At 41.9% G+C, this 14,249-nt stretch overlaps 1 protein-coding gene across 1 annotated transcript in view; it reads left to right on the top strand.

Annotated features, from left to right (window-relative positions):
* si (sucrase-isomaltase) overlaps positions 1-13,761 on the top strand; it is a gene marked incomplete at both ends in the record, with an annotated part of 108,036 nt that extends 94,275 nt beyond the window's left edge. The window contains 8 exons of the mRNA XM_084064645.1: positions 1,289-1,373; positions 1,803-1,859; positions 3,195-3,316; positions 3,759-3,847; positions 6,722-6,771; positions 9,272-9,442; positions 12,244-12,513; positions 13,684-13,761. Coding sequence (XP_083920771.1) covers positions 1,289-1,373; positions 1,803-1,859; positions 3,195-3,316; positions 3,759-3,847; positions 6,722-6,771; positions 9,272-9,442; positions 12,244-12,513; positions 13,684-13,761 — 922 coding nt within the window. The remainder of the gene's footprint in view (positions 1-1,288; positions 1,374-1,802; positions 1,860-3,194; positions 3,317-3,758; positions 3,848-6,721; positions 6,772-9,271; positions 9,443-12,243; positions 12,514-13,683) is intronic.
* Between the last annotated feature and the right edge of the window lie 488 nt (positions 13,762-14,249).

Here is a 14,249-nt window from a genome sequence, read left to right as displayed (position 1 = left end):
TACTTGATCATACTACAGCGTCACACGAATCACAAAAGTAGCAGATATGCCAGCTCGAAATGCGGTGATCAACACATTTTGAGCTTGTAGATCTGCTGCTTTTGCTATTTTTGGATTTTAATCCTGAAAAGTAACAGTTTTGGACATATGAGGTTTCCACCCAACAGAGACAATAGGATCTTTAGTTCTATTTATAATGTACACATCTCAGCTTATGTGAGTAAAGAAATTATGCATGCGCGCACACAGACCGTTATCTCTTTTTTTATTCTTAATGTAAGGCTCAAGCCTTACATCACTTAATCAAATTATTCATTATCTGGGGTAATATTTCACTTGTATGATAAGATCCTATACAATATTGCTTGTAATTAGTATGCAGCAAAAATCGCCCTGTGGTCCATACCAAACTGACAACACTTCATGTAGAGCCTGTACTTAACTGTTCCAGCAACGTTATACAGTATCAACATCATTATATTTCAAAGGACATTAGATTAGCAGTTGTTAGAATGTATTTACCACACACTGCATGTTTCATGACATTTATCATCTGCATATAGGCAGGAATCCACATGCCTTGGTAACTAAATTGTTGATCGTTGGAAGATGTGAGAGAAATTAACACTTTACTTATTTAACCCATTCAATCCGGGAACGCATCTGTCATTTTAGATTTCTTAGATTATTCAAAAATAGCAGATATATCGGCTATAATGTTTTCAAATTGTGAAAATGTGTGCTAATCTTTGAATATGTATTTTTTAAAGCAAACATTTGTTACTGTCAAAAGTCTCTACAAATGTCTTAATTTTTCTGAAAAACTATTGTTGCTATATCAGTGGTGCTCACACCTTTTCTTGTCAAGGCCCCCCAAAATTATGTTTTTGACTGCCGATCCCCATCAAATTATGTTGTTCCAGGGACCCCCCAGAAGCAAAGATTTGAGTTAAAAATGTTGTTAAAATAAATGTATGTATTCAAAGACTTGCACAAATGTTCAAGATTTTTCAAAAAATAGCAGATCTAAAATATTGGTTATATGGATACAGAGTAATGGTATCCAGGACTATATAGACAATATAATCAGAGACCGGATTTAAGGATTTTGCGCACATGCCTGGCAGGGTTATTTGGCCGCGGCCTTCCTTAAAACGTTTCATTACACCACATTGAAATTCTGAGCACATGGCTGTGGGTTGAAAAAAATAACCAGTTCCAGGATGGAGGACGAGTGAAATTTCCCATGAGTGGATATAATGAAGATGTGTGTGTTGCTTGGCCTCAGGTTTGTGAATGATAGAGCTACATGGGACATCCACAAACAGTTCCTCTGGGGACCTGCTCTGCTCATCACCCCTGCACTTGACCAGGTACACTCAAATCTGCACTGTACATACACACACACACACGCACACGCACACGCACACGCACACGCACACAGACACAAGCTTTAGACATCACAGTGTGATGGTTGTCATGTGTTCCACTCCATCTGTGATCTATGGTAGGGGTATCCAAAATATTCCATCCCAAGAATCCCAGAAATTGCCATAATCCTCTGGCAAAAATAAAAATTGCTGATCTACAAGCTCACAGCGTTTTGCAGCGTGTCGCGTTGTAAGCGAGTGATCGGCTATTTTCAATATGTTAGAGGATTTTTGAAAATTAAAATAGTAAAAATGTAATAACAAACGCTAATCTTGTGAATTGTCCCACCTGGTGTCCCTCACTTTGAAAACCACTACTCTAAGGCTTCCTATGTTCACTCACTTTGTTATCTGTGATGTTGTAATTGACAGGGAGTCACACAGGTGGAAGGCTATATCCCTGATGCACGCTGGTACGACTACCACACGGTGAGTCAACCAAAGTTACATTGATGATCAATATTTGTATACAGCCGTGGCTGGTGGACTTATGTTTTATCCTATCATTGGGGCGGACGGAAGTGTGTTTTTTTGGGATGACGTCACATCCGTCGATTCCTTCTAGCACAGTCAAGAGATCATTCCTAAGTTGTGTTAGAGCGCCCTCTTGTGGATAAGAAAAAAAGACGTAGATCTACGTTTATGGAACTCAAAGGTTGGATTTCAAACGACGTAGATCTACGTCTTTGGCACTGTAAATAATGTTCTATTTGAATAATTAAACTTAGGAGCTGATTGCTCAACCAGTGCCAACGTCCACAGTGTCCAGTAAAAACACAGAAATTGACCTCCGTTCAATGAAGGTTTATTCACACCCACATCTACTTGTCACCACCCTTTTCTGTACATGTGTGTGGTTCTTATGACAAGGAAATAAAAGCATTCACATATGACTTAACCAAACAATCATCAGTTTAGAATAATCCAAAATTAGGCTACATGAAATATTAATAAAACTCAAAACAACATTTGCATAAACAAATAGCAAAGTGATCAAAGACATGTAACACAAATACTTACAATTAGTTGCACGCAAACTAGGTAACAAAGAATGTCCAAGGGGGAAAACAAACAGAACTAGAACAACTGAGATGCTTCTCCAACAGAGGACTAACATAGAATGATGCAACCTATTCATACAGTAGGCTCTAATCAGGCATCAGGCACTGATCAAACAGAAGGCCTAATTGACCACACCTGGTCTGTGGGTCATGGTCACATGAGTAGGTCATGGTGACATCAGCCAATAGAGGATATGCGTGTGACATCATCATCAAACCCGGAAGTTATGCAGGAATGCCTACTGAGTGTCCAAAAAATACTTTCTGGCAGCCCATGCATCCAAACAGAAAAGTCATATCTGATTGCATTAAACAACATTAAACAATGTTAAACTCACTTTGCATGTTGCTTTGCCACTCGCTTTGCCACTCGATGTGCCATTCACTTTAAGCATGCGCATATCCTCTATAAAGAATGCCTGAACATGCCACAACATAAATAAGTAACAAATACAGTCTGAGGGCAATGATTACTGGCCTTTTGTACAGGCACCTAACGTGTTGATTGAGTGATAATTGCATTTTGCCATAGAAAATACACCTTTTATTACATTCCTTCACTATACTATATGAGTCTTGTGTGACCATTTTCAATCGATGGCGCGTTATCTGACACAAAGCTTACTGTGCATAATATTGTCAATATTATGTACTGTGTGTATTGTAATAGTGTCATATTGTGTACTGTGTTAATGGCTCTCAGGCCAAGGATGTGGGTAAGCGCGGCTGGGTTACCATGCCAACACCTCTGGACCATATCAACCTTCATATCAGAGGAGGACACATCCTGCCCTGGCAGAAACCAGAGACCAACACACAATACAGGTCAACACACACACACACACACACACACACACACACACACACACACACACACACACACACACACACACACACACACACACACACACACACACACACACACACACACACATATATATGAATATATATATATATATATATGAATGAGAGACAGAAAGAGTGTGTAAGGTATATAGAAATAGATGGGTAGAGACTGAGTGGTGAGTGTTAGGAGCCTGCATCCCCCAGGTGACAGTACACTATGGGATCAGGTACATCTCCCCAGAAGGAATGTCAATGTGTCTGTCCTCAGGAAATAGGATAAATATACCTCCACCATGTACTGTACTGCAATGCACACACATTCACTGAGGCATCGTCCTTCAGCCGTCTGCTATAACCCCCTCACCTCCCCCTTCCCTTCACCCCCCCTCTCTCTCTTTCTCTCTCTCTCTCTGCCGCTCAGTCGGAGGAATCCTTTAGGGTTGATCGTTGCCCTCAGCGACATTGCAACTGCCCAGGGTTCACTCTTCTGGGATGACGGAGAGGGAATTGGTATGTAGGCAACACACGCGCACACACACACACACACACACACACACACACACACACACACACACACCATTGAAGTTCAACTCCTTGTTCCGCATTATTACAACAGACATAGACAAGCATTTCATGCATTTCTATTCAGGTTCATGCAACACTATGATTTGGGACACTCACGTAATCCTTTTTCAGTTGTCGGTGTGTGTTTGAGATTTTTCAAAGATGTTTGTGCATGATACAGTCATACGACAAAGTATAATACAGGGCATTTAGTCATGAAAAGACATAAAAAGATGAATATGGAGATACAAGGTTTGTGCCCCACAGTGACAGTGTTCAGTTCATTGGTGTGGGGGCCTATGTCAGATGGGGATATGAAGACGCATATAAACATCTTGTCCTGGCTCTGACCTTAACATGGGCATGAGGTAGTATCTGGAATAGACTGCGCATATAAATGTACTCATTGATTTTATCACTGAGACGTATTGAGCTACTGTGCAGTCTTTCGCACGCACGCACGCACGCACGCACGCACGTAGACAGACAGACAGACAGACAGACAGACAGACAGAGACACACGCACGCACGCACGCAGGCACGCACGCACACGCACGCACACACACACACACACACACACACACACACACACACACACACACACACACACACACACACACACACACACACACACACACACACACAGTCTCTGAAGTGTGCCTGTGAGGAGAATCTCTTCTCTATGAAAGGGCTGTTTGTGTTCGGACAAAAAAAAGAGGAAGAGATGGAGAGAATGAGGGATGACAGAGGGGGCGAGTGACAGAAACTATTACAGTAATTCCCCCTGTCGCTAACCGAATATATGCTCTCCATCACTCTTTCTTTTATCTGTTCCCTCTCTCCTCTTTTCTGCTTAACCCTGTCCATCAGCCTGTCTGTCCGTGGTGTACACTCTTTTCATCTTTTGTTTTTTCAATGTTGTTGTTTTTTTAGCTTGCCTCTCACTATGCTGCTCTCCTTACCTAGATTTTTGTCCAGTTTTTCCTGCCCTCCTTCTGTTCTTGTTTGACAGCTTAACTTTAGCCAGTCAGTAAGTCAGTCAGTCACTTACTGTACAGTTGGGATTCACTCGTAGACTGTCATTCACTAGTATTTAAGCAACAAAGATTCTGCCTTAACAGGATGTGGTGAAACAGTTTGTTGTGACGTTTGCAGATAACACATGATGAAAAGTTGTGAATGGAGGGTTGTGATCACAGTGGGTCAATGGGGTATAGAACCCAGGGAGTTGAGGAACCTTCAGGTGGCTCCATTGTCACCTAGCACGGCACCGAGTGCCGCACTATGCGCTTGTAGATCTGGCTTTTTTTTTTATCGTGAACATGTTTGCAAATCTTTGAATATATATATATTTAAAGCAAACATTTGTAAAATATTGTATTCCAGGGACCCCCAGAAGCAAAGATTTGAGTTACAAATGTTTGCTTAAAAAAATATGTTATATTGAAAGATTTGCACTAATGTTCTACAAGCGCACTCGGTGCCGCGCTATGAGCTTGTGTATCTGCTATTTTTGAATAGCCAAAGACATCAAAAATGACATAGATGTGTTCATGGATTAAATGGGTAAATTAGGACTTAACGGAAGTGATGGTGAAAGCAAGAGCATATGGCGATTTATCTTGTCTCTATTGAAGAGCGGATTTTGTGGAGAAGCTTGAAGTGCAAATCTTGAATTAATGTAGTGGGAAAGGGGCTCGAACAGGCTCAAGAATGAATCAAGGTGGAATAGGAATATAGGATGGGTGAGTCCAAGTTGGCCAGGCCTGCAATACTTGAGATTGAAGACCAGGGCGTCGAGGCTTTGAAGATATCCCTGATGATTTGTTAACTCAAAAAGGCAAATAGGAACATGAATTCGAGGGTAGGGTCGAATGTTGTGGTTAAGTATTGTGATCAGAGCGTTTGGATGTAGCCAATAAGAAGTTGTGACATCAATGGATGACAACCATCTGCCTCTGTGATAGCTGCCAACTCCAATGGAAATGGCAGCCTCAGTGTACAGCTGGAGGCCTTGTGGCTGCGTGATGAAATCAGTGTAGAGGAACGACATTCCATTTCAAAATGAAAAGAAACCTTGTTATAAATGGAACATTTTGTCTAGGACGACCCGGTCAGGCATGGAAAGAGCAGCGGCTGCCATCCTCAGCAAGTAGGACCAAAATATCTGGCTTGAGGGATGATCATCATGGCATAGTTGAGGTGACCGAGCAGGGTGAGAAGCTGGTGCGTAGTGCACCTCTGAGCCAGGGCGAAGTTGGAAATGAGCAGCGAGATGCGCTGAATTGGCAGAGTTGTTTGCAATGAGACTTAATCCCGGAACTCAGGGGAAGCAGAAGCTCCCTCTGTTTTCTTAGAGGAGAGGGGAACACCTTACTGTGAGAACACTGAGGTGAAGTGAAGAGATGCCAAGATGGTGGAGACGGTGACAGAGTGACAATCTGAAAGTTGCTGAAGTGGAAGTTTGTGGTTGTTGTCTTGGATCCAGCAAAGAGCTTCACTGAGCTCTATTACCAATGCTTATGTTTATTACAGTGCTCTTTGTTTGTGGTTTTGTTCTTGTTGTGTTCTTACAATGTACCAATTTCAATCCCTTTTAGTCTCTCTTGATTAATTGTCAAAGCAAACAAACAAACAAACAATATACTGGATTTTACTGTGCAGTCCTTCACTCACTCAGTCTCTTCACTCATTCTAATCTATCACCTCCCAACCATTATATATTTTTTCCCTCCCTTTTTTCCTTCTTATTCCGTTGATATCTCCTTGCCATTTCCCATCTCTCTGTATCGCTGACCAACACTTATCTTTTCTCCTCAGACACATATGAGAATGGAGCGTATCTCCTGACCTCCTTCACAGCAGCATCGGTGAGTACAAAGGCCTGCTACTTGAGTGGTCTCTCCTCATGCGTTCAAATCAAATGTGAATGCATGAGGAATTGTTGAAAAGAAAATCTAAACCACAACCCCGACATGAAACAGCTTCCATCTAGTAAAAATTAGTATTTTACTAATTATTATGTGAACTGTCATACTTAACATAATATAACACTTCAAGTGTTACACCAGGAGTAAACTAGGAATTATCTTAGAGGCATCAAAATGATCAAACTGACTGTTACTAGTAGTTGTGTATAGGAAGGAATATTCACCCTCCGTTAAACAAAATGCTTAATTTTTTTTAATAACCAATTGACATGATGAATCAAAAAGAGTTTATTTGCCAATAGAATCAATCCGTGGCAAAGTAAGATATGTGCATTATATGCATTCATTGCACGTTCCTATGTACAACTGTGTAAGATGATGGAAATGATGATGGAAACAAGCTGGGCCCAGGGGAGTTGTATGAGTCTAATATGGGTTGCTTCCAGACAGAAGCCAGAAGTGTTCACCAGGACACAGTTTGATCTCACATTGGGTCAGAAAGTCTCTAACCACTGGGACTAATTGGAACTCTGTGCTTACTGCTTGGCCAAACACACACGCACGCACGCACGCACGCATGCATATGTGCATGCACACGCCAATGCACAGACACATGCTCACCCACATTCAGCAGCCAAAGCCAAACATCTGTGGCTGTCCTCCGCCTACCATCAGGCTCATTCCAAAGCAATTTCACACGGATATAAAACAGACCCACCGCCTGACGGCAAGACAGAGAGAGAGAGAGTGTGAATGTGTGTGTGTGTGTGTGTGTGTGTGTGTGTGTGTGTGTGTGTGTGTGTGTGTGTGTGTGTGTGTGTGTGTGTGTGTGTGTGTGTGTGTGTGTGTGTGTGTGTGTGTGTGTGCGTGTGAGCGAACGCACACGCAGGTCTGGAACAGGCAAATGTGAGAAGATGAGGATAAATTGGCCAATGAGGCCAATGCTGCCTTGCAGATTAGCAGATCCTATGCCATTTTGGACAGCTGAGTGGATGTGTGTGTGTGTGTGTGTGTGTGTGTGTGTGTGTGTCTGTGTGTGTGTGTGTGTGTGTGTGTGTGTGTGTGTGTGTGTGTGTGTGTGTGTGTGTGTGTGTGTGTGTGTGTGTGTGTGTGTGTGTGTGTGTGTGTGTGTGATTGATTTTTTTTTACTATTTTGAAAAACATTTTAGAATAGAGAAAATAGCCGATCTACATAGACACGTCAAAACTATTTTAAAATGTTTTAAATAAGGCAAGATAGGGACCTTAGATTTAAGAATTGGGGGCGGATTTACACTTATTCGCCCGCTAGTGTTGCATGACGAAAATAGCAAATCTACAAGGTCACAATGCATCGCAGCACAACGCTTTGTAAGCTTGTAGATCAGCTATTTTCTGTTGCATGATACCTGTGTGCAACTAAGTACATTAGAGCTCGGCCTAAATAGGATCTCCCAACTGTATATCAAATTATCTTCTTTTAAAATATGTGTATATTTCATTGAAAGTGTCTTGTGCACATGGATAAAAACGTAGACGTATACTTTGAGCAATCAATAAAGAAGGCACTATGAAAGCTCTATTCAGCATGTGAAGACAACATTCTAGACTATAAAATGAACGATTGAGAACAAGACAGTCAAACATGAATTTAAATTAAATGAAAGAGATTGAAATGAATGTACTCGGCAGTGGGTACTTCATGTCTCTACTGAAAGACATTGTCAGTATAATGAATGTCTTGCTTTTGACCTCGCCTTACTTTTGGCCTTCCTCACATTATTTCTTTATCTCCACTGTTGAATAAATCCTACTCTCACAAAAACAGCAATATAATGAAATGAAATTATTATGTGATTTATCATTTTTTGGAACTGCTAGAGGCGGGGCACTGATGATGGCTGTCACTACAGTATATGTCAGTCAATCTGTGTACCAATTTGATCCAAACACCATATCTCAAAGGAAAAAAATCCACTTGCACTCATTTTAATCACAAACATTGCAGTGGAATTTGCTGTGCGCTATCATGAGGCCATAATATCCACTTGCACAAATAATATCTCAAAATCTAATGAGCAGATTACCATGAAACTTACTGGGCACATCAATTTCAATTTAGTAATTTAGCAGACGCTCTTATCCAGAGCAAGTGTGAAATCCTCATCATCATGCTGATTCCAGGATGGGCACTACCGAGTTTGTTGATCCCATTGCTTTTCCACAAGCGCCACCCTTCGGCCAATTTCCAGTTGGAGCAGCACAGACTCTAGGGGCTGTTAGCAGGGCTTTTAGTATCTTAGCCTTTTTTTAATGTTAAGTGAGTAAACGGCACCCAGCATTTCGAGTTTGATGTACCCGCCCAGCCTCCAATCAATATCTCCCTGGCTATGCTGTACCCTCCTTCATTTTTCCCCTCTCCTTTTTCTCTCCATCTCCCTAAATCTGTTTTCTCTTCCAGAACAACTTGTCCAGTCATGTGGAGTACGATGGCCTGAATCCAGCAGACCGCTTGACCCTGGGTATTGTGAATGTGTGGGGGGCAGGCACTGAGGAGATCAAGGAGGTGATCCTGACTGACAAGGATGGTACACGGCACCCGCTGCCCCCAAATCACAACCTTGATACTCAGGTCAGATGGGGTTTTGGCTGGGTACACAATAGTTGCTACATGTATTATTAGACATTTTTGACATCACGACGGGCACATCGTTAGAAGAGATTTGTAGAATCCCCCAGAAGCAAAGATTTGAGTAAAAAATGTTCGCTTTGAAAAATATATATAATATGACATCACTACGGGCACATCGTTAGAAGAGATTTGTAGAATCCCCCAGAAGCAAAGATTTGAGTAAAAAAAATTCACTTTGAAAAAAAATAAATATATATATATATATATATATACAAACCCTACTTTATCGTGAATGGGACCACAATTTACCAAAACACATATCATGATGATTGAAAGAAGACTTTAAACTAGCGACTGGAAGCATATAGTATTTATGACAATGTTTATTAAGGTAAGAAAATCAAGTCTAAAGTTTGTCAAAAACCCACCCACTAGCATTGAGAGAAATTCTTTCTGACACCAGCAGGGGTAAAACAGCGAAACTACAGGCCACTCATATGAACTGTCACTTGAACTCACTTCCTATATGGACTCAATTTCAGAACAGGAAGCTGCACCCTTGGTATAAGAGCATATTTACAGACTGTTGTCCCAATTTCCACAACAGTCACGTACCCCTGCTGTATTGTTATCGTCCGCCCATTGAATATTGAATATGTCCATGTCAATCAAATGTAAAAAATCCCCAGGTTCAACCCACTTCCCCTTGCAGTGCATTTGGTTCAGTTCACTGCTGTCTAACCACTGCCGTCATGCAGCGGTCACCTTGTTGTTCTGTTATGAATATGAGTTACGGCTTATAGAAGACCGGAGACAGCAAGTGAAAAGGTGGTCATCTAAAACCCCTCTATCATTCAGGCTTGATGTTTAAGTCGGAGAAAAAAAAGGAGGACAGAATGAATCTAATGGGCAGAACGTGACTATGTGGCTTTCACCTATTTGAACTCAACTCAAACTTCAACTTCACTTCATCTGTCACATCTCAAGCTTACAGGTGTAGAAGAGTGACTTACTTGACTTAAACCCTTTTGCTCTTTGGGGAGCATAGGTCATTCATGAATCGAGGTGTAAAAGAGTGAGTGAATTTAATTTATTTTCTACAAGCTACCCACGAATAGCATTTGCATTTAAATAACAAGGACAGAGTGGGCCTACAGTACTTCAGTCTCTTGTGCAAATAAAAGACATCACGTATAGCAGAAAATATCAAATATTATAGGGTTGCAACGTAAATTTTAACAGCGATACGATACGCATCACGATACATGGTTGACGAAACGATACATGGACGATATTGGTTCATTCATGGCGATCGATACAGTAACTATTGTGTGAATCGTGTGGACAGTGAACAGATTGAGGCTGGAGCGGTAAGTGTCTTTGATGAGCCACTTAGCCTTGTCTACACACCGCCTGGCGTATCGTATATGTCCTGGAGGGAGGGAAGCTTGCCTCCAGTGATGTGCTGGGCCGTCCGCAACACTCTCCCTCTCTCTCCTCTGCTCTCTCCTTTGCTTCCTGTAGTCACCGATCAGCTCCGTTGGTCTTCTTGACGTTGAAGGTGAGATCGGACCTCATCCCCTGTAGGCCAGCGGTTCCCAACTTTTTCTGGATCAGGGCCCACTTGAAAGGGCCACTCTTAAAATCGTTCACAGCCCACCCACCCGACCGATGGGCCGCGTTCATTTTCACCGTGTGCATTTTTCACAATCAATCAATTGTGTTCCAGGTTGGTTCAATGGAACCAACATAGTATACTTTTAAGTTTCTATTTATCGGTGTCCCAATGAAAACTCATTTTTCAAAGTTTTAAAGAAGAAAATAATATCCTCGTGGCCCTCTATTGGGCCATCTCATCGTTGTTGATGATTGATCAGGCCCTTCACAATGCTTGGATAATTTGAGCTGTGTGTAGCCACACAGTCGTGTGTGTTCAGCAAATAGATGAGAGGGCCCCCGTGTTGAGGGTCTGTGGATCTCATATGATGCTGCCCATTATCACCACCTGGCCTGACAGGAAGTCCAGTATCAGTAGTAGTGCAGGCCCAGATCTCTGAGCTTGGTTTCGAGCTTGGAAGGAACTATTGTGTTGAATGCTGTGCTGTTATAGTGCAAGAATAGCAGTTCTCCGCTCCAATTATTTTGACGATTGCCTTGGGTGCAACATGGAGCAAGTCCCTCACAACATCGCAAAGCATTTATTAACAAGTGTTATTACAAGGCTTGGTTAAATGCTTGATTCTGATTGGTCAATCACTGAATTCAGCGGTGTGTTATTTCTTGATAATGACTGATGAGCTCAATAACAGACCGCTGACTAATCAAAGACTCAGAGCACCTGCTCATATCAACCTGCGCTGCTTTTATGCAGTATCCAACATGGCAGCCATGTAAACAAACACACCATGTCATTCACAGCTAAACATTGCTCTCAAGAATGTTTTTGAAAACATTTGAAGCGAGAAATAGACAATACGGTAATCAAAAATGTATTCTATTTGATCCACTACACTTCCTTGTTTTCCAAGGTGACCGTGCCCACCCAGCGCACCACTTATGGAATACTTTCATTGCCATAAGCAAGGAAATACTTTGTTTTGTTGTTACTTTTGGGTCAATGTATTAATGTATTTATTAAGTAGCCGTTTAATAAGCGGGATAATTGTCAGCGCGCTGGTCGTTGTTGAAAAATAACCCCCTTCAGGATGATTAAACACCTCGGCTATCGCCTCAGTGTTTAATCATCCTGTCGGGGGTTATTTTTCAACGACGACCAACCCGCTGATAATCATCCCTTGCAGGTGAGGGTGAACAGGTTTCCAGTCATTCAGACACGTTACCTTGGACTGTTTGGGGACAGGCACAACGGTGGACATCTTGAAGCCTGCGGGAACAACAGCCTGGGAGAAAGAGAGTTTGACGATATCAGCAAACACTCCCGCCAGCTGGTCTGCAGTCTCTCACGTGCGTCTGAGGAGGCGGCCCGTGATGCCGTCAGGGCCTGTAGCGTTATGGATGTGCACCGCTTCAAGGCTCTGTGCACGTCGGCCTCCGAGATGTTTAGTGGGCCGGTTGGGGCTGTTTACCTTGAAACCGTGCGAAAAAGGTGCAGCTGGTTTTCCCTCCAGCTCTTAGACTTATTAACATACATTATCCTAAACACTACATGCTACCAGGGCTCCATACAATTTACATTCATAGCCTGAGAAGGAGGAAACGGGCAGTGGTGGAAAAAGTACTCAAATTTAGTAAAAAAATAAATAAAAGTAAAAGTCCGGAACAAAAAATATACTTGAGTAAAAGTGCCAAAAGTAAAAGTACTCATTTTGCAGAATGTCCCATTTCAAGTTTTCAAATGTATAAAAATATTTTGAAAATAGCAGATCTACAAGCTCACAATGCGTCGCAACTGTGCTAGAAGGAGAGCTATGGTGGAAGGAGGTGGTGGTAGGTACGAGGAAGGGAGCAAGTTTGAAACGCGATGACATTTGTTCCCTCTCTCCCCTCCGGGCAGTGATGAAACACCCTTGTCCCGGCTGTGTACTGTACTCACCGCACTTATCAGCGGCGTGAAAAGTGATAGCTGCAGCAACTCCATAAATAATCACTGGAGAGGATGGCCAGAAGACATAGATTTATACCTTTCAGCCAGAGGACAGACGGAGAGACGTGGGGGGAGGCAGGCGGGCGGGTGGGGGAGACGGAGGGGTGGAGGAAGGAAGTCACAATGACAGAAGAAAGGTGTGTGTGTGTGTGTGTGTGTGTGTGTGTGTGTGTGTGTGTGTGTGTGTGTGTGTGTGTGTGTGTGTGTGTGTGTGTGTGTGTGTGTGTGTGTGTGTGTGTGTGTGTGTGTGTGTGTGTGTGTGAGAGAGAGAGAGAGAGAGAAAGAGAATGAGAGAGTTGACAGACAAAATGGAGAATTAAAATAGACTAAATAGCAGGCTGAGGGAAGGAGGAATAAGTGAAAAAGAGGCCTTGAAATAAGGACAGAAAGGAAGGGATGGAGAAGTGAGGAGGGAGAGATATAGCATGTGGATTTGAATAAGCGACGTTTCATTGCGAGAGGATCCATTCATCTCCTTTACTATTTTCTGAACGGAGGAAGAAGCTGATCTGAAGCTATTTTCACTATTTTTGTAATCGTTTTTGTACAAGACACACATACACATCTATGTATGAATTCATAAAATAAAATAAAAGGACGATTAAATAACTTGGTGTCCTTCTCTATGTCTCTTTAGGAGCTGATTGTGAATGCTACGTCGCTGTCTATTCCTGTAGACAAGCCCTTCAGCATGACATGGAAGACTGGCGTCTAAACACAAACAGCAACAACAAACACCGAATCATTTATCAACAATAGCAACAATGTTTGTATCCATATAAACCGTGATTCCAATACTCAATTTCTGTTAGAAAATGGGCATGTGATGGGTCTCAGAAGATGAAACATGTGTATATAGTATCATGATGTCCATTGTTGGTAAAATGTTGAATAATGACAATGAATATTGATTCAATATTAATATGTATTTATAATTATACCAAAACGTCTGACCTTTCAGTGTTGACAAAGTTTACATTGTGTTATTGATCATTTATAGCGAATAACACAATTGCATAAACATTTGAAACCTGAAGACTTGAGCCTTGAGTTTGTTTCTTTTGTATTGTTGATGCTTTGTCCCTTTCGACCAAAGAACACATTCCTATTTAACTTTGCCTCACCAGTGAATACACAAGTTTAAGCAACAAAATATAGTTTTTTTTCATCAAGGTGGTACTACACAGACCAACAGATCAGTGC

Source organism: Gymnoscopelus microlampas (assembly GCF_963454915.1).
Source record: "Gymnoscopelus microlampas genome assembly, chromosome: 8".
In the NCBI taxonomy this organism is placed as follows: domain Eukaryota; kingdom Metazoa; phylum Chordata; class Actinopteri; order Myctophiformes; family Myctophidae; genus Gymnoscopelus; species Gymnoscopelus microlampas.
The sequence above is the reverse complement of the archived record's forward strand: the minus strand, read 5'-3'. Positions and strand labels throughout refer to the sequence as shown.